Source organism: Lathamus discolor, chromosome 8, assembly GCF_037157495.1.
Source record: "Lathamus discolor isolate bLatDis1 chromosome 8, bLatDis1.hap1, whole genome shotgun sequence".
In the NCBI taxonomy this organism is placed as follows: Eukaryota; Metazoa; Chordata; class Aves; order Psittaciformes; family Psittacidae; genus Lathamus; species Lathamus discolor.
This window is the reverse complement of record NC_088891.1, coordinates 6844915-6867463: the sequence shown is the minus strand read 5'-3', so window position 1 is coordinate 6867463 and position 22549 is coordinate 6844915. Positions and strand designations below refer to the sequence as shown.

The following is a 22549-nucleotide window of genomic DNA, read 5'->3' as shown; positions in this document are numbered from 1 at the left end:
TTCTATGCATTTTGAAAGGAAATACGTAGCTCAAAATCGTTTCTTCTCAGGGAAATCAATGATCAGTTCTTTCCAGATGACCATCTGCTGCTGGATTTTCCAGGACCCAGCTCAGGAAATTGTTGCTAAAGTCCAAATGCATGATTTCAAGTGACAGGGTAGCTCCTGAGACCTTCCATAATAATTTTAAGCATTTTTGGTTTAAGTACTATCGTAACTACTTACATCATTAGTATGAAAAAGGAAGAATGGTGTACCTTTCTCTCAGCTTTTAATGGCAGAAGCTGTGCAAATAAAAGGAGAAAGGCATGCATGTCATTCAAAGTGACTGCTGAAGTATGTTAAATATTAATTATGCTGTTCTGTCATGCTCTCTGGGTGTACTCCTTGCAGAGGAACATCAGAACCGACTGGCGGGGGACAGACGTTTATGACAGTGACCAAGATTGTGCGGGATGCCCCTCTGTGGTGTCGGTATCTGAAGTGGTTTCCATGGCAGTAGTCAAAATAGGAGGCAGTGTCCTGGTGAGGTTGGCACACCAGGCAGTTTCCAAGCGTTGGTTAAAAAAAAAGAAAGGCGTTATAGCTAGTTTCATTTGGGTGCCTGTGGTGTTCTTCAGAGGTGCTAATGAGGAGTGGGATTGATGCTGCAGACTAGGCGGGTGCTGAAGTACTGCTGCCGCTTTGCTCCAGCGGGGCTCAGGTGCGGGCTGAAGGGGATAACGCAGAGGGAGCCCAGGGCAGTTTGTGCTTGGGCTTTTGTGGCACTTGTGTGGTGAGGTGGACAGCAAACCGTACCGTTAAGTGAGGGGCTCTTAACCCAAGGTAGGGGCTCTGTGTCGGTGCAGGCTGGAGAGGGTTGCCCCGGGCAGTCCGAGGGCTGAAGTATGAGGAGATCTCTGAAGCGCGGGCTACACGAGCAGGCGGTGCTCAGCCCGGCTGGGTCACGGCTGAGCTGAGGCGGGGTGGAGCCGGGGCCGCCCCGGCCAGGTGGGGCTGGGGCCGCAGGGCGTCCCCTGCGCGACCCGCCCGCTGCCTCCTTCCCCTCAGGGGAGGCTCGTGCGGCCGGGGCGTGCGCCCGCGGCGGGCGGGCCGGAGCCAATGGGGAACGGCAGGCGCCGCTCGGCAGCACTCGGCGGCGGGCGCTGAGGCGGGGAGCGCAGCCAATGGGAGGCCGGGGCCGCGGTGCGCGCGGAGGGGGGAAGGTCGAAGGAGGGCGCGGCGCGGCCAATGGGAGCGGTGCGCGCGCTCGGGTCCGGCGGGGGGGGCGCGCGGCGCTGCCAATGGAGAGCGGCGCGCGGCTCGTGCGCAGCCGGGGGCGGGGCTGCGAGGTGCGGGAGGGGGAGGGGGAGAAGCGGGGGGGAGGGGAGGGGGGGCTGCGCGCCATGGGTAGGGGGCAGGGGCGCTCGGGCCCGCCCCTTCCTCGCCGCAGTGAGTAGCGAGCGGGCGGCCATGTTGTGCGGGGGGGAGGGGAGGAAGGAGTTGAGAGGAGACGGGAGAGACTCGCTCACACACACGGCACAAGATGGCCGGGGAAGCAGCCGCAGCTGCAGCCGCGCTCCCCGCCGCCTTCCCCGCCGCTCGGAGCGGGGAGACCCGCCGAGCGTCCCAGGTGCCGGTCTTGGGGTCTAAGTCCGGCCCGGCACTTTGGCGGCTCTGGGGCGAAGGAGGGCGGCGAGCAGGGCTGCCTTGTGAGGCTGCCGACGGGCGGAGGGCAATGGCGCCGGGCTCCGGAGCTCTGCCCGCGCCTCTCCCTCGCCGCGCGGGCGCGGGGCCGTCCTTCGCCGCTGGCAGGGCGAGGAGGGGAGCAGCGCCCCTTTCTCCGGGCCCGCGTTGCCTGCCGACGGGCTGCTCTTCGCCGGGTAAGTGCCGGAGTCTTCTCGCTTCTCATTGTCCTTTGTCCTTGGGAGGAAAAACAAAATGTCCTTGGAGCCGGGAGGGGGAGGGGGCGCCTGCCTCTCCCTGCCCCCCCCCCGCTGCTCATGAGGGGAGCCTTGGGGACCCCCCTTGGTCTCCGTGACCCCTTTCGGGTGCGGGGGGAGCCGCACAGTCCGGGGAGGGAGCGGCGGGAGCAAAGGGGTGCCGCAGAGGGAGCCCGGCTCGGCGGCCGCCCCGCTGACACTCGGCTCCCGGGCTGCAGGGTGCTCCCCCTCCCCCTTGTTCATGCAGCACCGAGGGGGCTCCGCACTCCCCGTCCCCCCCCATTGCAGCACGGAGACGGGGGCAGCTACAGGCGGGCTCCCCAGTGCAGTAGTGGGGAATGGGGGGGCTGCAGACCTGTTCCTCTCCAGTGCAGCGTGGAAGGGGGGCATCTGCAAACCAGCTTGTAACTCCATTGCAGCAGTAAAGGGGGGGGGAGAGGTGAAGACTGTACTACATCATCAGTTAAATGTTTAGCCTCAAGCCCCTATCTGTTTAAAGAGCATTTGTTGCCCATTGCTGCTCAGATGGGAATGTGTTTTCGTAGTTTGTGAGAACAAAGACGCCATGTCCTTTTTTTCTTAAAAATAAAACTTGGTGCTTTTTTGTGGGGTGTTGGCTTTTAACTCTTTGTAAACCAGTAAGAAGAAGAAAAAAAACAGGCTGCGGATGAGACAGCTTAATACTTCATTTGAAACAATAGAAATTTACTTCGCTTGAAAAACAGTAGCTTAGGTGCCGAACTTTAAAGAAAACTCTGAAGAATTGCGTGCAGGATGATTTTGCAATTAAGACGGCGATGCAAAAACTTAAAAGCTTTTAAAAAACAAAGCTCGGTGATGCCGAGTCTGCAGTTTAAAGTTGGCAAAATACTACAGTTGTGATTTAGACAACGCTACGAGAAGAAAAGGTAGTTTCTTAAATACGGAATTACGTGAGAAGCGAACGGGTTTGTGTGTGACATTAAAAGCTTTTAAAAGGCGTTTATTTGGTGCCAGTTTTTAGTGTTCGGTTTAGGTATTTTTGAGGGGTCTTGCGGTGTTTTCTGTGTCTGTAGCATTTTTATCGTCTTTTCGATGGTTAATAATTCAGAAGTTGTACAACACCTATCGCAAGACTTAGTAAAAATGCAAGTTTAAATGGAATGCCCGGTGTTTGTTTTGCGTTGGCTCGCATTCGGCAATTACCGATTTAAGGCTAAAATTCTAATTCTTAATGTTCAAAAAGTCGCCCTAGTTAGAGCAAGAGGTAAATAAGAAGAACTTCAGTTTGAATTGGAGGTTGTGTATAGCCGTATTTGTTGGATTTATCTGGTGTGTGCTCTTGTGCGGGATTATAAAACTCCGTGCAGGTTTCAAATGCTGCAGTTGGAGGTAAATCTACATTTTTCGGGACTTACCCTGCAAATACGAATCCATCATTACAGCTATGAAAGTTGGCTTTTTTTGGTTGGTTTGGAAATACAAAGGCAAGTTTCAGCAGCAGTTGGACTTCTATCACCTTTATGCAGAGTGCTTGCTATCTTTATTTTGGATTTGGATTATGGTGGTTTTATAATCCCAGCAACAGTTCTGCAGTGTAGAACAGGTTCTGACATGCACACTTTGCTGAAAAGAAAGTTCTAGCTTTAGGTGGGTGTCTGCTGTATTTAAGAAAACATACATATATTAGGGGATAATGTTTTAAACAGCTTTGACTGACTTCAGCCAGTGAAAATAAAATTACAGCTAAGTGTCTCTGAAAATGAATTGCTTTTCTTACTGTATTTTTTTAATGGTTCTGTTTTTTTAAAGATGTAGGAATTTAAATGGGGCTAAAATGGTTTTTAAATTACCCACGTATTTAGAGAATGATTCAGACTTCTAGAGTATGAAATAGTGCTGCAAAATAAAGCCTTTTCACAAAAGGCAAGAAAAGTTGGCTAGAGGTAGTGCAAAGCTGGTGTTCCCTGTTTTAAAGAGTATAGTTTGGGATTTGATGAAAGGTGAAAGCAGCTGAAGGCTTCAGAATTGGATTCTGAAGGGCAAAAGAGATGTCTTTTTTTGAGGGGGAGATCAAGTAACTTCTGTCTTAAAATTCACAGAAGCTGATTACAGAAGCCATTTTACAATTACTTTGCTATCACTATAGGTTTTATTTAATTTTGCATAGCCTACTTCTAAAGACTTTAATATTAATAAAAAGTACAAGGAGGGAGAGGTATTGTGTGGTAAATTGCTCTCAAAAAAAGCTTAAATTGTCCAGACATTTGCTCTTAAGTCCTTCAAAATTAATGGGAGACAGAAGAGCAGATTGCAGTTATCCATGCAAAAACACAGATCATGCATGTTGTATGTCAGTCACTCGTCAGTGTTTTTCTACAGCCAAGTATGACAGCCACCCGTACTTTTATTTTTAGAGTTCTAAAGATACAGTTACTGCTGTAAGTTTTTCCTGACTTAATAATCCTATAAAGATCAATAAATGTTAAGCATCTGACTTGTTCTGCTTTTCTAAAGCAAAATGCTGACAATTTCCATACTTTTTTTTTTTTTTTTAGGTAGAATTCCATGAATTCTGTATTTCCTGACTGGCTTCCAGAAGAATCGTTTGTACCTTCTTTTCTTAGGTAAGAGTGATTATAACTGGTGGTAGTACATTAATTTCCTTGTTATTTTTTTTTTATCTTGGGATTTGCCTTTTTGTTTCTGTGCAGACAGGAAGAAAAAAATCTTATTTTTAAATTGTTAGGAACACATTTTATAACTTATCTGGACTTTTTTAAAAGGCTTTTTTTTTTTTTCCACCAGACTGTCCTAAAAAATGTGGTGGGTTTGGTGCTACTTAAGTTTATATTTTAGTTTAGGGCTGTTTTTTGGTGTACATATCGAATCATAGAATAGTTCGGGTTGGAAAGGAATATACACAGATACGCACTGAATTTGGTGCGAAGTGGCAGTATTTTCATATAAACCCAGAAGCGCCATGTGTCCCATTGCCCCAGTGAAAACCTGCATTGAACTTCAAGAGTTGTTTGGGTTTTGTACTTAATGAGTTCATAGTGTTAACACTTAGGGATATTCTAGGATATGTATCTGACAGTAATAGCCCCAGACTTCAGGTATTTGTGCAGAAGGACATTTAGGGAGCTTGTTACTTGGCTTTTGCTAACGCTTAGCAAGTGTAGGTTATTAGGTTTTTGTAATGTAGGTAAAATACTTACTAAACTTACTGATTTGAAAAAGTTGAGAACACTAGAACTGTAGGTAAAATCTGTACTTACCTTTGTTTTCAGACAAACCTGGTTTTGTTTTTTCTTTAAAGGCTATTGGCTGGACATTGTTCTTGCTTCCAAAGATTCAGATGGCTGGGTAAAAGTCCTTGAGCAAAATTCTGTACTGTGCTTACCAGGTATGTTACATACACTGTGTTGTATTGGTTTGTTTTCCAGTGTGTGATTTTTGGTTTGTTTTTTTTTTTTATCCTCTTTCTTTTTTTTTTTTTCAAGTAATTATCCTGGAAATAATGGTTTTAGCAAAATAAAGTGTTTTACCGTGTTGAATTTTTTTTCAAGTTTTAATGCATTTGAAAATCGTTTGTATGTACTAAATACACATCATCTAAGATTTTTATGGTCAGTCATAAGTAAGACTTACTTTTACGAATCTGAAATGACCATGTCAACATGTAAAATAGAGCTCTGTTTATGAGGATTACAATCTCCACTAAGGACATTGAGTCCAGTCAGACTTTAGAAGTGCTTTTCTTTCTGTTCAAAGTACTGGTTCATTAGCAAATGACATTCTGAAGCTCTTCCTTTCCAATAAAATGTTTTTATACAGTAAACTCAGAAATTCTCTGTTCAGGGTCAGTTTTACTCTAAAAGCCTAAACCTGCACCCAGTCGTTACGAAGTATCTGCTGTCCCTCTTGCAGGATAAACAAATTTGCTTTCTAAGGTTTGATTTGTATATTTTTTGGTACACTTCAAGGCTCTACATTTAGAGACAGAGCAACATGTTACTTTTGAGTCATGCTTATATTGCTGTAATTAAAAGTAGGGGATCTTGTTTGCCTGTCTTAACTGGTTCCTTTTCACAGCTTACCATGCTAATGTACTTCAGTACGTATGCAGGACCTCAAAGCGTAAGGCATCTTCATGAAGACGTGTACCAGGATTCTCAGAAATACTCCTGATAATTTGCTTTTAAAAAATACATAATTTATCACAATAACTTGATGCAGATCTTGCGAAGCCCTGCTTGAGTGCAGCTGTTATTTTTTGGCTTGGATGAAGGCTTCAGCCTGGTCGTATAAAAGGAGTCGTATACCACTATTGCATAAGCTTCTTAAAAATGTCTCTAGGTTGTAATAAACCTTCATCTGCAGTAAGTCACTGCTGATATGCAAGGCAAAATTCAGGTAATATTTCTAGATAATAGACATTTGTCATACACCACGGATGTCCTGCAACAAAACACCGCTATCGAACAAGGCTGTTAGGTATGTTTGAGAACTTCATTGTGTAGTTGCGTGATGAGAAGTTTTGAGAACGAGAGGTTTGTGTTAGAAATTACCTGGTACCTTGAGAAGAACAGCAGAATGTACTTGAAATCCCAAGTGAATTTTCAATTTAGAGGGTCAAAATCACCAGATATTGCACAGTCTTATTATGATAAAGGCGAGACCAGCCTGATACACGTAAAAGTCCGGTAGTAATAATGGGATTGAATTTGTCAAACTTGAGACTTAGATTCCTAATGTTAACTCTTTAAATGTTTAAAGCTGTAACTTCTAGTTGACCTGCTCTTAAGAAAATACAGTGCTTAAGAGCAGAGTCATCTTGTCTGACCTGAGTGACATTGAGCACTTTGATCTTAATGGTCTTACATATTTCCTATATAATCATGATGATGTTGGGCTAAATAGATATAATAAAAACAGTTTTAAATGTCCCTTGTTACTTCTGTGAGCTCTTTGGAGCTGCCTTTTCTTGTAAGAACAGCGTCTTTTCATCTAGAAAATGGCAGCTTAATTTTTAGGTTAGGTAGATCTCAGCAGCTAGATGCACACTAATGGGAGTTTGGGGGAAGTTATAAGTTCGTGACCACCCTACCCCATACTGAAGAGGATTGAAAAGGCAGATGAATGTGGACTGGTAGAGTCCTAACTTCTGATAGAGGAAGCTGTTCCTCTGTGGTGATACAAACCATATTAAGTAACCTCATAGAGATGATTTGTAGCACTTGACTGCTTATCTGGAAGAACACTGGTGTGGCGATATGTCATCTTTGCCAAAATACTTTATTAACTTACTCCAAGAAGGAATCTGATGTCAAGTGCGTGGCTTTAGAGCTGACCTCACCTTATGCTGTAAAAGGAGGTATGCATTCCTGGTTCTTGAAATGAGAAGTTGCCAGTCTTTTGGTGAAGGAGCCGTGGACCTAGGATACAAGGCTTGTGTTATGTGATACAGCCTATACTGGACTTAACACATCTCATTCTGTAAAATAAAGATAAGCCACAACTACAAAGCTGCTGGGGAAAAAAGTAAATCTGTTTAAATAGGGGATAGATTTATTTTTTAATTGCATGGGATATAACAATTACTGTGAGTAGTCTGATGAAAAGATTCTGTGTGACATTCATTAAATAAATTGAATGTTGAATAGGAAATACAGGTGTTAATCTGACAGGCTAATTTTATTCGGCTGAAACTTGTATTTACTAGCTCTAGTTCATGGCTCTTGGCACAGATCTTTAGCTTCTGCGATGCATTTTCTATAGTTTGGGAGTGAGTATGTGTTGGATATTAAAATTCAAAACCTCGAAATACAGTGATAAACTTCATAGTGGTGCAAAAACGATCACTCGTGATCATATAAATAAATTGTAATATTTAGTAACATCTTGGTGCTGTTTCTCCGGAACTTTACTGAGTGATACATACCAGCCTGACAAATACTAGATTCCTTCTTCAGAATTTTGCTGAGGTCAGAAGAATTGGCTCTGGTTGAGTCTTAGTAACTTTTTCAGTATGTGGTGATATAAAGCCATATTAGAGACCTTCATTAAAGACTTCATGAAGTTACTGTAACCGGATGCAAATTCTAGAATTAAAGAGAACAGGAAGGAATTTGAATGCAGGTGATGAATGTTTAGCTATGCTGTAAATGATTAAAAAGAGCTGAGAGCTGTAAGTTTAAAATCTATCATTACCTAGTCTATCTATCATTACCTAAATTACATTAAAAAATGTAATTTTGAACTGGCTGTTAGGAGAGAAATGGTATGTATAGGGCAGAAGGAGATTTACAGGGTGTAGGTAAATCTCATCTAGTTCATTTCTTAGGCTTTGCATGACTGATAAATGCCTCTTGGATGATGAAAGTCCAGCAGCCATGTTCTGCTCCTTCTACAAAGTGCCTGTCCACCATTTTAGAAGTACTTCAGTTTTGTGCTTCCATTTAAAATAGCAGCTGTTTGGTCACATGGAAATGCATGGTTTAAATCTCGAAATTTCGTGTTGGTTTGGATACTCTGCACATTTGTGCCAGTTCACTACTACAATTTTTTGTAATTTCCCCTTTCTCAAGGGATTTTTTCCATATTAATAGTTTCAAGTAGATTACATCAACAAAGGCATTACAGTTCTGTCATCACAGCTTTCTTTCCACACATTGGAGTAGCTACCAATTTGAAGAGAACTCAGAATACTGTAGAAAATTAATGCAGAGAATGCTATCACTTGAACAGGTTCATTAATTTTTACAAATTTGAGGCTCTATTCCCATATAAATAGATTCTGAGAGATCACAAGAGAAGCTTTTTGCTTGTGAATAACTTGTATAGCTCATGATCATGCATGGCTTTAGGAGCTGAAATTCAAAGTAGAAAGAGCGTGTTCATGAGTTGATATAGAGTATTAGGTCTTATTTTAATCTTGCTATCTCTTCTAAACATGATTTTGATTAAATACTTATTGATGTGGATTGCCAATAAGCATTTTCAAAGTTGAGTTTTCAAATTTGGGCCTTGCCCATGGGCAGGTAATTTTGAGACAGAGTAGATGACTTGTTCCGTATTAGTGCGTTAAAACGATTCCACTGCATCCTGCTGATACCACCCCTCAGTTCAATGAGTATTTTAATTCTTGTCCTGTGAAGGGCAGATCAGTGCGTTTAGGAATACTTCACTTGAAGTCTCATTGACCATTTTCAAAAAAATCAAGCAATTTTGTTGTTGTAGCTTCGTTTCTCAAGGGATTTGTATCCAGGACTGGGTCTGAATTGTTTGGGTGGTTTGCGTAAGTTCTTTGATAACAGGTTGCTAGTGAGATTCCAATTTTCTAATAAAAATGTCTCTTGTACCATTTGCTGGGAATGTTTTGGTGTTTTTTGTTTGATTTTTCTTTTTGAGGATAGGTCTTTTATGATGCTGCTAGTGCTCAGGTCTGCTAGACCCTTAAGGTGTGGGGTTTTTTCTTTCAATTATTATTTTATTATTTTTAATTTTCTTTTAATTCTAGTGTTTAACATACCATTTTCCCTACAGATGTGTTGAGGAATTGATTAAGCAAAATAACTCCTCTTGGTTGAAGCACTGGTAAGTTGTTACTCCTAATAACATTTACTTTTTAGCTTTAAAAAGACCCCAACAAACACACATGGTTATAATGTTTAACTTGCTGAAGGTTTTGGCTGAATACATCCTGAAGTTCCTTAAAGTGTGTCTGTGTGTGCGCATGTGTGTTTCTAGAAGGCTCAGTTAAAAGGACCCTAGGATGGTTCTTATTAGGCTCCTAGGAAATGAAGCTATACTTGGATAGTACTCAACCTGTCTCGCTGGAGAACATCTTCCGTATCCAGTTGTAGTTCCTTGGTTTTCTGCTTCTGTGATTTGACTCCATATTTTGTTTAGAACTATTAAATCACAGATTTGCTTGTTCAGAAAGGTTTGGTTACACAAGTGTCTGTCTCTACAGAGCAGTACTGCACACGGTTTGGATAACAAATGATGTGGAAGGTACGATAGCAGGAAGAACTTGTCTTACAAGCTTCTTGTATCGTCCTTTTATGCTTCTGTCAGGATCAGTGAGTCTTTGAGCAGATAGTAACTGTCTTCTGTGATTGTTCTGTTTCTGTTCTTCATTAATAAAGCTTCAGCTTTGCAGAAAATTGTATGTAATGCTGCTACAGTTTCCTGTATTAAGCTGTTAGCTGATACACTTCATTTAGGAATCATTCCTCATAATCAAAACGCAAAATTAGCAGGCTTGAGCAGAAAAATATCGTTCTATACTGGCTGGATATGGGGAAAGGATTTTCTCCAGTTTCCATAACTAAAGGGAGTTTGGTCTTGACCTTTTGCTGTCTCTGGCACATTCTCTGACACTGTTGGGAGCTGTCTATGGAAAGACCCAAGTTATTTTGTCTTCCTGTCTGCTTAAAATTCAGACTCCTGGAGCCTACATTTTTAATTAGGGCATTCATTGCATTTTGTGCACATGAATTAACTTTCTAGTGGGAAGCTCTATTCCTCTAGAACTGTGCTTCAGAATATATGCTTTTCTTTAAGAAAGACAGATTCTTGGAGACAGTTCTTTCAGTTTGACATGCTACCTGATTGAGTAATGCCTGCCTCAGACTGCAGACAGCTTGAGAAAATGTTGTTCCAAGATGTAAATACCATTTCAATGGATAGATGACAGTGATTTAACTGTGCAGTGGCTGTGTATGTTATCAGAGACCTCCAGCAGCCATGCTTGCCTTGTACAAGCTGCCATCTCTGCTGCCTCCACGCAAGAAAAGCAGCTCCTCCCTGGTTGTACTCCAAAGTCCCATGCTTCCGATTGCTCACGTGATGTGCAGGCTAATGGAGAGTTCTTTCAAAGGAGAAGGAGTATGTGGGGATAAGGTGCAAACTTTGATGGGCTGTGTTATTGTGGCCTTATGCTGCTTTTAGGTACACTTCATTCTGAAGCAGTTTTATCACTGAGTTTTCAGTCCTGAGGTAGGATTTATGAACTTTGAGGAATTCAGTTCTTATTGTGTGTACCTGTGCTCAGTTTTCATGCTCTTTGATTAGTGTTTCATCTCTTCTACTGCTGTGTATGTTTTTTTTTACTTGGTTCTTTAGAAGTCTTAAGCTATTTTTCACACTGCAGGTATGCGTAGCACATTTCTTGCTGTGTTAGAAGTAAATGTTACTCCTTCAACTATTCCTCAGAAGTCTTCATGTGCTGTCCACTTACGCCTTTTTCCCCAGTCACCTACTGTTATCTCTAAACATGTGACTCGTGTTCCATTTTTTGCATTAATTTTCCTCTGTTTTCTGCATTGTTCTTCTTTCTGTATGTATTTTTTCTGTTTTCTTTTGTTGGATTGTAAATTAGCTATTGTAAGATCTGGTTTCTTGAGCAGGAATTTGGCCTTTCAGTTGTACACTGAGTAATTCTTCCATGCTTTTCTATTTTATAATCCTTACCTAAAGGAGGGTGTGGAACTCTTAATTGACGTAAACAGTTGTGGTCAAAAGCAGTTGTTTCAAGATGCATTTGTAAAAACATGTAAATATGTGGATCTGGAAAGATCCAATATTCCCCTCCCTGCTTAACACAGATAATGTTTAGTTGAAGCACCCATTTATTTTTTACCTTTATTTTTTTAACTAGGAAGGGGGAAACACTTGACACCACCAGGAGCTTTATTGAAGTTGGCATACTTTGTTTCATGCAGTAAAATTTATTTAAAAATAATACCCACAAAAGCGTGCATCTGTGAATCAGGTCCCATCTTACCTAAAATTAATCTCTAAATCTGAGAAACCTGGCAAAGAGCCTTTCTTAGCTAAAAATACGTGATCCTACATGAGTTGTGCTTTGACTGCTGTGTTGACTGAAGATCTGTTAGCGGTAAAAGCAGAGTCATAGCTGTGCAGAGTCCTACTTAGATTTAAAGATTAGACAGAACACCATTATGGACTTTAGATGTCAATAAAAGGCACACCTGCTTTTTCCTCTAGTGTAAAAGTTACCAGAGGGTGTGTCTTTGACAGAGTCTTGCTTTGATGAACTTTGAAGTGTAGAACTTCAAGTTTGGTTTGCTCAGAACCTCATTCTGTCCATTCAGCTCCCTCTGTTGGAGTGAGGTGAATTCCCTTTACTAGCAGTATGTCACCTCGGTTTTGAAGTTGAAGCCTTGGTGTGAGACACTTCACTTTGTAAATGTGTTATTGGTGTCTTATGCGCTTGCGCTTATGTTGCATGTCATCGTTGGCCTTCAGTCTCGCACTTACGATGTGCAAGGTTTTAATAGACACAAAATTGCTGAAGCCATGTTTTCAGTGATGTCATGTACTGCTGTGGTCTCTTGGTAGAGTAAGAATTAATTATGAAAAACTGAAGAGGCAGACTTTGGAAACTCAAATGCTTTAACTGTTGCCTTAAACCTTTAGTCATGGCTGTGAATGGTTTCTGTCTGTTGATCCAGACTGTCAATGTACTACCAGTGATTTGAAGGAAACTTTGAAAGTATTACATGACTACTCAGGTCCTGTATTTATCACCACCAAAATACTGTGTTTGGAAACAAATACTGTAAATAGTAAATAATGGAAACTTGAAAAATGGGATGATGATGAATTGATGCTACGGAAGTAATGAAATAACTCATCTAGGAAAAGATTGGGTTCTTCAGTGGCTACTTTAAGTATAGGATCATTATCTCTCTTAGTGGAGGAGAGTATTTTTGCAACATTATTGAAACTTCTTAGTGAACAAATGCTGTGACATATTTTGAAGTAAATGTAGATTCCACATGAAAAAGCATACAGATTGCTGTTAATATTTTGGCCATTACGATAGCATCTTCTTGATGTATAAATAATTTTCAGAACAAGGACTGTTGTAACACCTTCCTAATTAGCAGCAAACAGAACTGATGATATATTTATTCTGTAAGGTCAAGAGGAGAGTTTAAACTGAATGTGGTGGGGTTACTTGCAGGGTTTTTGGTACAACCAAATGTAGGTGAACCTAGTAGGGAAATTTGCCCTTAAATTGCTTTTGGCAAATCTCATTAGTGTCTAAGGCAGAAGGTTAACCTGACAGAAAAAGGCCTTTCCAGGTGACTAACATGTAACTAAATAACATTTTTGAGAGGTGCGAAAGCTGATGCCAGTAATTAAATTTCCTCATGTTAAGCTACCTAGAATAACTACAAAAATAATTTTGACTGACTTATTTATGGGGTTTCCACCATGCTCATGTTGTTAGTATTTCTGAATGTTTCTGACAATAGTGGATGACTTTGTGGTGGTTTGTTCCTCATGTTTTGGTACCTCGGTCAAGGCATTAGCATTAAAAATTATTCATAGATACTAATTTATCTTCAGATGCCTAAATGGATTTGCACTAAACCCACCAAACCAGAACAATCCCAAGACCTGTTTATTCAGTTTAGCATTGGAAAAAATCATGTTTCAACATTTTTAATTGCTGTTGTAACTGAGGGTGAGTGCAGTGCTCAAAACAAAGGATTTCTGCAAACTTGAATGCTCAACTTCTGGTTCTGAAAATGTGAAGATCCTGTGGTTGAATACAGTTACAACTTACGCCCATTGCATAATGCAGAGTGAATTACCAGATCTTGTACTCCACTTCCATGTGCTGTACTTCTTTTCCATTGTATTTAAAACAAGGAAGTCTGTAGAGGAGTATAAAACAGGACATAGGCACAGTTGTGAAAGTCAGCTTGAGGCTTTGCACTGGTTCCACTGCTCTTTGCTTTGCTGTAACTGGTTATTTCGAAATGAGAATGGGGAAACTGGAATGAGGAGGCAGAGCCCACTAGATGGCTCCACGGATTTTTGCTACGCTGTGGGTAATTTTTGCATCACTTGCAAGAAGCTGCTCAGGATCATCAGGGGAAGGACATAGTTGTGCAGTTGGCTTTTAGACTAAAATGAGGTTACAGCTATACACATTCCAAAGAATAAACTGACATTTAAATGTAATCATGCAGATGCTTTAAAACCTTTTTTGTTTGTCAAGTCTTTTCTACAGTTAGCATTGGTTTGAAGATGATCTTAACCCTTAGTAACTTCCTGTACTTGATTTTTGCATGTTAGGACTACTATTTGTTGGGGTTTTTTTATACATGAGCTTATTTTTCTTGGAAGAAAGTTTAAAGATGCTGACATGGAGTTCTTATTTATCCATGTAGAAGTCATTTGATTGGTTTGCTTTGTCACTCACCTGTGGGCTTGGCTGCTTTTCTGTAAAGAGTAAACTTAGAAAATGGATCAGGAGTAGTATGGTGGCCTTGCTAAAGGCAACTAGTATAACTTGTAACCATTTTCATCTGACTTCTTGCATGTGTTTTCCCACCAGTAACTGAATCAGTCATTCTGTTTTTTATAAGTGTGTGTTTGCTGTTGCACTGTTTGTCTTTTATGAACTGGAAAGTTAGGCTAAGATGGTGCCATGTCTTGTCTCCAGTCAGCATCTGTATATGGGAAGACAGTTTTCATGCCTATTACATTGGGTTTGATGGATCTATGTCTTTGAAGAAAGGAGCATGGACAGTAGATAAAATATTTGGCTTATTATAATAAACTTGGTTTTCCACTAAGCAGTGTCAGCTTCAGCAGCTGGGTTGGTCCAATAAAGATGGTTGCCAGAGCAAACATGTCAGATTTCCCACTGTTGGATTTCTCTAGTGTTAAAACACTATGGAGAAATTCCAAATGGAATTTATGGAGCCTGAAAGGGTTCTTGAACTTCTACTCATTCCTCCCCTACTTCTTCATATTTTTGCTTACAATTTGTATTTTTACTCTTGAACCAATGGTTTGACATTGTTCGTGATAAAAGTAGATGTTCTGGAATGTGTAATATGGAATGAAGCATCAGTTACATGTTTAAACCACAGGGTACAGTAGTTGAATGTCTTAGTTTAAAGATATGATCTGTATTCCAACAGCATCTTTCTTTTAATTTTCCATAAAGAATCCAATCAGATGAAGAGTGTCAAAAGGAGTCTACGAATGAGACACCGAGATGGCAGTTCCACTGTTGATTGAGAGGTTGAGAAAATGGACTAATGCATGAGTGCTGTGATGTGTCTGTCCAAGAAAAGGATGTTAAATCGTGGACTCTCGTGGTATTAAACCAGAGAAGATCTGGGTTGTGATCATCCTGTCAAATGGACTTTGCCCTTGAATTAATAAGGGGACTCTCTCAGTGCCTCTCCAATGATGGATCTCTTTTGAGGACTGGGTGGCAAAATGTTGCTCTCTGGTTGTGTATGCGTTACAGGCAAATTCATTGGGTAAGAGATCTGGTGCTGCCCCTTTGGAGAAAATGTAATATATATATTTTTTTAAGTGATTTAATAAAAGGTTTTGGTTTCTTTCATGCTTTGTGTTTGTTCTTTCTGGCTAAATGTTTTTTTTTTTTCTTACTGTGTTGGTATTGAAGTGGGTGATGGTTTTGGTTGCTATTAAAGTGTGGAATATTTTAGCTGCTAAGCACTAAAGGCAAGGTAAAATTTTGTGTTATATTTGTTTTAAAATGTGGTTCTCATTTGCAAATTCTGTTCACTTTACCATGACTTTCAATGAATTTTTATTCGCTGGTTTGCTCATTCAGGTGCTTGATGTTAGGGGGTTTTTCAGCACTTGGCCTGTTGTCAGGATACTTCTGCTGAACTTTCTGAAGCTATTTTAAGACGGAATTGATGAGCTATTGAAGGCTGGGCAAATATGACAATAAAGGAGTACCTGAATATTTTGTGTAACTTTTTTAGGTGTGCTGCTTGGGTTGTGTATGGGTATAGAAACTTCTCAACAGATTTTCTGGACAATATAGTTCCTAAGCAGCCTATTTGGTCTTAAAATTGTTCTGTGAGAATGTCCCATCTGCCTCACTGCTATTGAATGTAGACTTGGCTGTGTGATGATACTGCACCATGTATTTGATGAGAAAAAATTGAATTATTTTTGATACTGTTACAGATGACATGTCAGCCTTTACAAATGAGTTTTTAAATGGTTCTGTTGTTCACAAACCCATTTCCTTTCCAGTTTCTTGTGGGTCAGTTAGTTAAATTGTAGCAACCTTCCTATGTCTGTTTCACCTGAAGTTCATGGTTGTTTTTGTTTTCTGCTGGAGGGCCAACATGGCAGACCTGGTGCTGAGATCCCTTGGGTGTTTGCTTTTGAAAACAAACAGAACCCTGTTGTGTGTGTTTAACCATTTGGCTTGCTCAGGCTTCTTTGTAGATACCCATTTTTGCCATGATGAATTGATCATACCTGTTTAATCCAACCATTTTAATGATGCACACTTGCTCGGGTTTGGTTTTGCCATGTGTTATATGGTAGAGATAGATACTGGGACAGCCTAAAGGGATCCCCATTCAGATGAGTGGATTTCTTTAGTGTTGCCCAGAATTGCTTGGAATGGTCTTGGATTGCGGTTTATAGTTCTTGTCATTTAGGTGCAAGGGGTCTTCCGTGAATCATCAGGAGAGTGAAATTCTTTGAAATGGGCTCTGGCAATGGAGTGTTGCTACTCAAACCCCTTGATGTGGGAAGATGATAGGCTGTTGGAGGATGTGAAGGGCAGATGTGCGTAGGAGTTGGAGGGGTCTCTTTGTTCTGCTGGTAGAAGCCAATGTTTTCAGGGTGTTGGGGTGTTGTGCCATGGATGTCCCCATAGAAGCCCAGACCGGCCCTTCTCCCCCAGCGGTCTCCCATTGCCTCATTTCACTGTCCTGTTGTGATGGTTCCACATATGCAAGTTGTCCATGTGCTTTTAGGGGTCTGTTGCTTGTGGACAGACAACTGGTAGTCAGAATACAAGAGGCTGGGCAATGCTTGGATGTCCCCCACTTCCTCTGGAATGCATCCTCTCAATACTAGGGTGTTGTATTTGAGGTTGCACTTGATGTCCAGTTAATGCGGCTTGGCTATTATATGGCTTTTAAATTAATCTGTTGTGTTAAAATCTGTGGATGAACATGAACTGGTTAAGAAAGTGAGTTGGAAATGCTGCTTTTGGTGGTGTTAGACTTGCTTTGCAGTTGTGCTCTCCCATAGCTGATGAAAAATGTGGAGCTTTTGGATTTTTGTTGCTGGGGGAAACCACTAGGGAGGCGCTGTTGAGCTGGAGGGGTTGATGAGCTATGCTGGGCTTTCTTGGCAGTGGATGCCACTCTTGCCCCAAGCTTGAAGTGCAGTTGTTGGGTGGCGAAGGGAAGAGCTATTGTCTGGGGATATTGCCACTGAATTGAATAAAAGCTACCCCTTGGGTGGGGTGACCCCCAAGGTGGGTTGGTGCTGGCTGCATGGCTGTTAGCTCCACTTCCATTCTTTCAAAATGGCTTGTAACAGCACCACTTCCTGTCCAGGGAGGAAGTAATTTTAGCCCAGGCACTGAAATATTTAGCAAATCTTTAAAACAAAAGGCACAAATTCCATTTCTTTCTGGTTTCAAAAGGGTGCCTGAGCCATATGGGGTTAAGGTGCCCCTTCAGCTGGGGTAGTTGAAGAAGCTAGGGCTGTGGGGGGTAGCAGGCACCCTTTAGGTGGAGGCTATCTCTTTTTTTGGTAGAAATGAAGGGGTGGGTCTATGGTACATCACCTGAGTTGTGGGGTAAATGTAGAGAGTGTCAATCAAAGGCAGAGCTCAGAGCTGGGAAGGAGCTCTAGATGGCGGCTGTGCCTTAGAGAGAGCGCGCTCAGCTCCGTGCCTTCCCCAACACTTTACGCAACTTTCCCTAACTTTCGGGCAGCCTCAGGGGGCCCCCACAGCCCCTTGCCTCTCCTAGGCACTAATCGGGGGCTGAGCGGACCTTTTTCGGGCAGAAAAGCAGCTTTTGAGGGCTCCCTTTTTGTGCCTTGCTGGAAAGAAGAAGCCGTGGAGAGAGCCCAGGTCGTTGTTTTTCCAGCTTAGAAGCCATGGCGTACCTCCATTTTTGTGCGCTCTCCTAATGAGCTTTTTGCCCCGGACATTTTTGTACTAATTATCGCTTCTTTTGCTTTATCTGCAGCATATTTTTGGGGATTAGAATATATATTTTTTTTCATTCTTTGAAATTTGTATTTTCTCATTATAACTCTAAATATTTTGGATCTAATGTTTTTCCACTACCCGAAACTAATATCGACTTGGTCCTGGCGGTGGTGCATGGATCAGGTAGGTGAGCAATTAATAATCATAATTTGTACATTTCTGCCGTTTTGAATACTTTGATTTTTGATGGATTTGAGCTGTATTGGGATGACGCAATAAGATACAGAGATTATTTGCATCCAGCGTTACTTTGGGAAAGTTTGCAGGATGCTCCTCTGCTGTGTTTATTCTCGGATTTTCCTTGGAAAACCGATGATTTGTTTGAAATCTCCGTTTTGCCGTGTTGCTCAGTGTTGTGTATTGTTACAACAATATCGTTGCAGCGTCAGGACTTTGTTCCTGCTAATGAAAGCCAGTGAAACGAACTGGGACCTTACCTTTCTTTCAACTTTTGACAGTAAATACCTGGGCACAGGACTTCAAAGCAGACAGACACCCCTGACCCCCTCTTAATATTAAAGAATAAAAAGATGATGAGAAATAAGGACAAAAGCCAAGGAGAGGAGGGTTCAGTCCACAGCAATGCATCGAGGTATGATCTATCAACTTTCTTTTTTTTTTCTTTTTTTTTTTTTTTTTTTGGTAAAACCTGTGAATCCCCTGCTCCCTGTGACAGCCTCGGGTTACTGTCACTGCTTCAATCCCTACATTTTCCTCATTTTCCTTCCTTTTTAAGGAATGACCTTGAGATTGTTAGCATGCCACACCCTAATTTTTTTTGGTAGCGATTTCTGAAAGTTGTGTTGTGACTTAAGGGCCCATGTCATAGGCAAAAGGTATCATACCTTCATTCAGGGCAGCCCTTTCCTCAGGATTATGTTTTTCCAGCTTTGGAATTTCAGTTTTTAGGTTTTTTGTGCTGTGAAAAATGACCTTGTCGGTTTAGCCATTGCTGCATTGCACCATTTTACATACAAGGCAAATTTTTCTTTGAAGAATCTCAGAAGTCTAAACTTTAACTGAGGGCCATACAGAAGCTTGGTGGAGTAGTAAATTATAGTAAATAGACCCAAGAAAAAGTTACATGAATGAAAAAAAGCTCATTTTAAAATATAAACTGGAAAGAGCCTGTTTGTCTGATACCCCTTCCTTCAAATTTTTATTTGAGCTTGTGGAACTTTGATTCTCTTTAGGTATTTTAGAGTATTTTTATACAATTTACCCAGACTTTCTCCTGCTGATGGTACCATTTTATATCATAAAATACACACTGGCACTGGTCACCAGAGGCTCCAAATGCTGTTGCTTGTTCGTTTCATGTATTTTTTGCTCAGAGTGTTTTTATTTACTTTTGTCGAGGACTGAGATTCTTTATGGATTTTTATAAACTTAACCTTGATGTGGGGAAACTCTGATATGCTGGAGCTGTTTGTTTGCTGGGAATGCAGAAGGATAATTACTGAACTGCTCATTTTGTATTTAAAGGGTTGGCTTTTTTTTGAGGATTGGAAATTAAACTATGCATTTATTTTTCGAGTTTGTAAAATACGTTGGAGCTTTGCATTTTGTTAATTTGAATGGAATCGTGGCCTGTTTATTTTTCTCTGGTGTTGTCTTCGGTCATTTTTAACCAACATCAATAAAAAAGAATTCTGAACTGTCTGTTGTATCACATGTGCTCTATGTGATGTTTGCAGGTGTTTGAGTAGTATTCTTCATGTCCAGTATTTAACCTTCCTTAAACACGCAAACTTGAAATGCTGTGGGAATATATGTATTATCAAATTACTGTAGCCTTCCAGCATAAACTCAGCTGCTGTTCTGGATGCATTCAAAGCGCAGTCACATTTTAGATTCTAAAATGGATATGGGTAAGTTTGTTTCATTTGAAATATCTAACTACTAAATTAGCCCCAGGGACTGTTGGAGCATTACATACAGCACCTATACACAGCTTTTATAATCATGCAGTTTACAAATACATCAGACTTCCCAACCAGGCTGTCTTGGTAGTACTGTGAATACTGCACACAGAATATTGCTTTAAAAGTCAATTTTCAAAAATGATGACTTAGGATTCAGCTTACTTAAATCTTCATGCCTTTTCTTAAGCGAAGACTACCTGCAAGAGCAGTAATAGGTATAATTTGTCCAGGAAACATAAATTAAGGTGTTTTCATGGTGTTAGAAATATTATGCTAAATAGGAGATGAAATTGGAGACATCTAGCAGTGTGTGCACAGAAAGAAGACCTTTGGGGTTTTTGTCCTTAGGGGTTTTACATTTGCATAGTGTCTCGGGTGCTTTTGGCGTGTTCATTGAAAGGTTAGTTACTGTAACCGATGGATTTACATGCAACCCCTGTTGGGTGAGGTTGCCCTTAGCCCCCTTCACAATTTTTTATCTGAAAAGAAAGTTGCTGTGGGTAGCATCCATGCACCTGAAGTGTGGGAACAATGGAGCACAGGATATTTGTAAGCCAGCCCTGTCGAGCTTATTTCTGAGCTGTGAGTCAGCTGAATAACATAAAATGGGCTTTACTTCCTGAGGTTGAGTTGAAGTTGTAGGGGAAATGATTTCTAGGAAGTCAAGCCACCTCTTTGCTTTACTGTAGCCCAGAAACATGCTCATGCCTGCACTTCACGTGCTGCTGGCCAGCTTTTTCCCCAGGTGCGAGACCATCTCAGCATCCATGGGAATGTGTGAAGTCCTGTTACCTACTCCCTGGTGGGAGGCCTGTGTGGTGGAGAAGGTAGATGTGTCTGATGCCATTCACCTGGCCTGGAGAAGCAGAAATGCAGGACCTGAGAAAGGTGTTACAAGTGAAGAAAATACAATTCCTGTACACCACTTCAGTGTCCTGACTGGGGAGTATGTTTGGAATTGATTCTTACCTTTCCAGGCCTGTGGAAATGCACAAAGGCATATACTGAATAAACCAGAATACCTGAGAATTGCCCCAAACCACAAGATTATTCCTGGAGAGGGGAATGGTGTTAACTCCATAGTTTGTAAGCTGTTTGCTAGCAATGCCTGTGCATTGTGTTTTGACAGTAAATCTTCCCAAACTTGAAACTGATTCCATGCAACTTTTTCCACCTAGGATAGAAGTTGGTGTGCTGCAGTTACTGGTAACCACCACCTGTGTATCTGGGACTCGCATTAAATAACTGAACCAAATCCTGGTGCGTTTTCTAGCATCTTCTGTGCTGCATTTCTGAAAGGCAGGTGGTGCGAGAGGGTACATCCATGGTGCAACCCTCATGTGAACTGCAGAGGCGAGAGGCAGGCTGGGGTACCCCTCAAGTCCAGGGTGAATGATATAGGGGACAGCAGGTAACAACGTGGTGGATGCATTGTTCTTCTAGTCTCCCCTGACCTGCGTCTGTGGCAGTTGCTCCTAAATCCCCTGTTGTGTGAACAGTTTCTGCCACAGGAGCTGCAGGGCTGAACGAACCCTTTGCATCTGTATCCAGCTCTTGGCTTCTCTAGAACTAAAATATCATATTTTTGAGGGGAAAAAAAGGTTGTGTTTGGTTAGATCCCAGCCTGTTTTGTGTTGAGAGAGCTGGTTTGAAATGGCGTTTCTTTGCTGGGTGGCCACCTCACAGAGGCAGAGCGCTCTGCAGCGTGTGCTGCAGCCTTTGCAGAGCACAACAGCCTCCTTCTACGTGGCAGCCATTTTATGAAGATGTAGTTACATGCGAAAGAGGATTGGGGGGGGGGGAAGAGAGAAATGAAGATGTTAAACATAAATTGCCCTCCCTGTGTGCAGAAGAGAGCAGAGGGCATCCATCCCTTGATTTGGTAGCGCTCGGGAAGCCCTGATTCCCTGTGTAAAGAGAGGGGCAAGTTGCATGGGCTGGCATTTTGGTGCGGGTCCAGTTCAGTCACAAAATGGCTGTTCCTTTGTGCCGCATAGCTGACAGACATACTGCATTGCACTGTGTGTACTCTAAAAACAGCAGGAAGTTGCTGGTGGGGAGTTCAAAGGCCATCTTGTGCTGGCTGGGGACAGCGATTGGCTGCTCTCACTTGGTAACAGGCAGCGGCTGGCGTGGAGGCAGAGCCATGCCTGCGCGTGATGGCTGCGCACGCCGCACGGCCTCTCCCACGCCTGCCCCGGCTCTGCTGGGCTGGACTTGGGCACGTAGCCACAGAGCGCGGTGCCGCTGCCTTTGCTTCCTCTTTCAGCTTTTATTCCATTTCATTTTATTCATAATAGCGCCGGCTATTTTGAGACGCGAGTGACTTGAAAAGGAGCAGGGTTTATTTTTGGTGTGGTTTTTTCCTTTTCTTCTTAAACTTCAAAAGGAATTGGAGAGTATCGTAGTATTCCTGGAACAGCTGGGGCTTTTTTTATAGCGTTACAGCTTTCAGCATCCTTAAATCACTACAACTCACTCTTGATTTCAGAGTGTGTTTTGCAACTGGTTTTCTTTGAGCCGAGTGGAAATGTTAAATGCATTAAAATGCCTCTTCATTATGGCTTCAACTTTTCATCCAGATTCACGGGTTATTTTATAGCTGTTGGGTTATTTTTTAGCTGTCTGTGTTATTTTTTAGCTGTTTG

The 22549-nt window shown here is 41.8% G+C and overlaps 1 protein-coding gene across 20 annotated transcripts in view; it reads left to right on the top strand.

Moving 5' to 3' along the window:
* The window catches only part of CHD2 (chromodomain helicase DNA binding protein 2), a 96188-nt gene that overhangs the window by 24707 nt on the left and 48932 nt on the right, over window positions 1-22549 (top strand). For 15 of the 20 annotated variants that reach the window (XM_065687960.1, XM_065687958.1, XM_065687957.1 and 12 more), the window contains 4 exons: window positions 4460-4528; window positions 5224-5310; window positions 9453-9503; window positions 14908-18568. In XM_065687960.1, coding sequence (XP_065544032.1) covers window positions 18507-18568 — 62 coding nt within the window. In that variant the 5' untranslated portion in view covers window positions 4460-4528; window positions 5224-5310; window positions 9453-9503; window positions 14908-18506. Of the gene's footprint in view, window positions 1-1416; window positions 1863-2298; window positions 2831-4459; window positions 4529-5223; window positions 5311-9452; window positions 9504-14907; window positions 18569-22549 lie in introns of those variants that run through there. The other 5 variants (XM_065687963.1, XM_065687962.1, XM_065687944.1 and 2 more) reach the window with 4 other exon arrangements.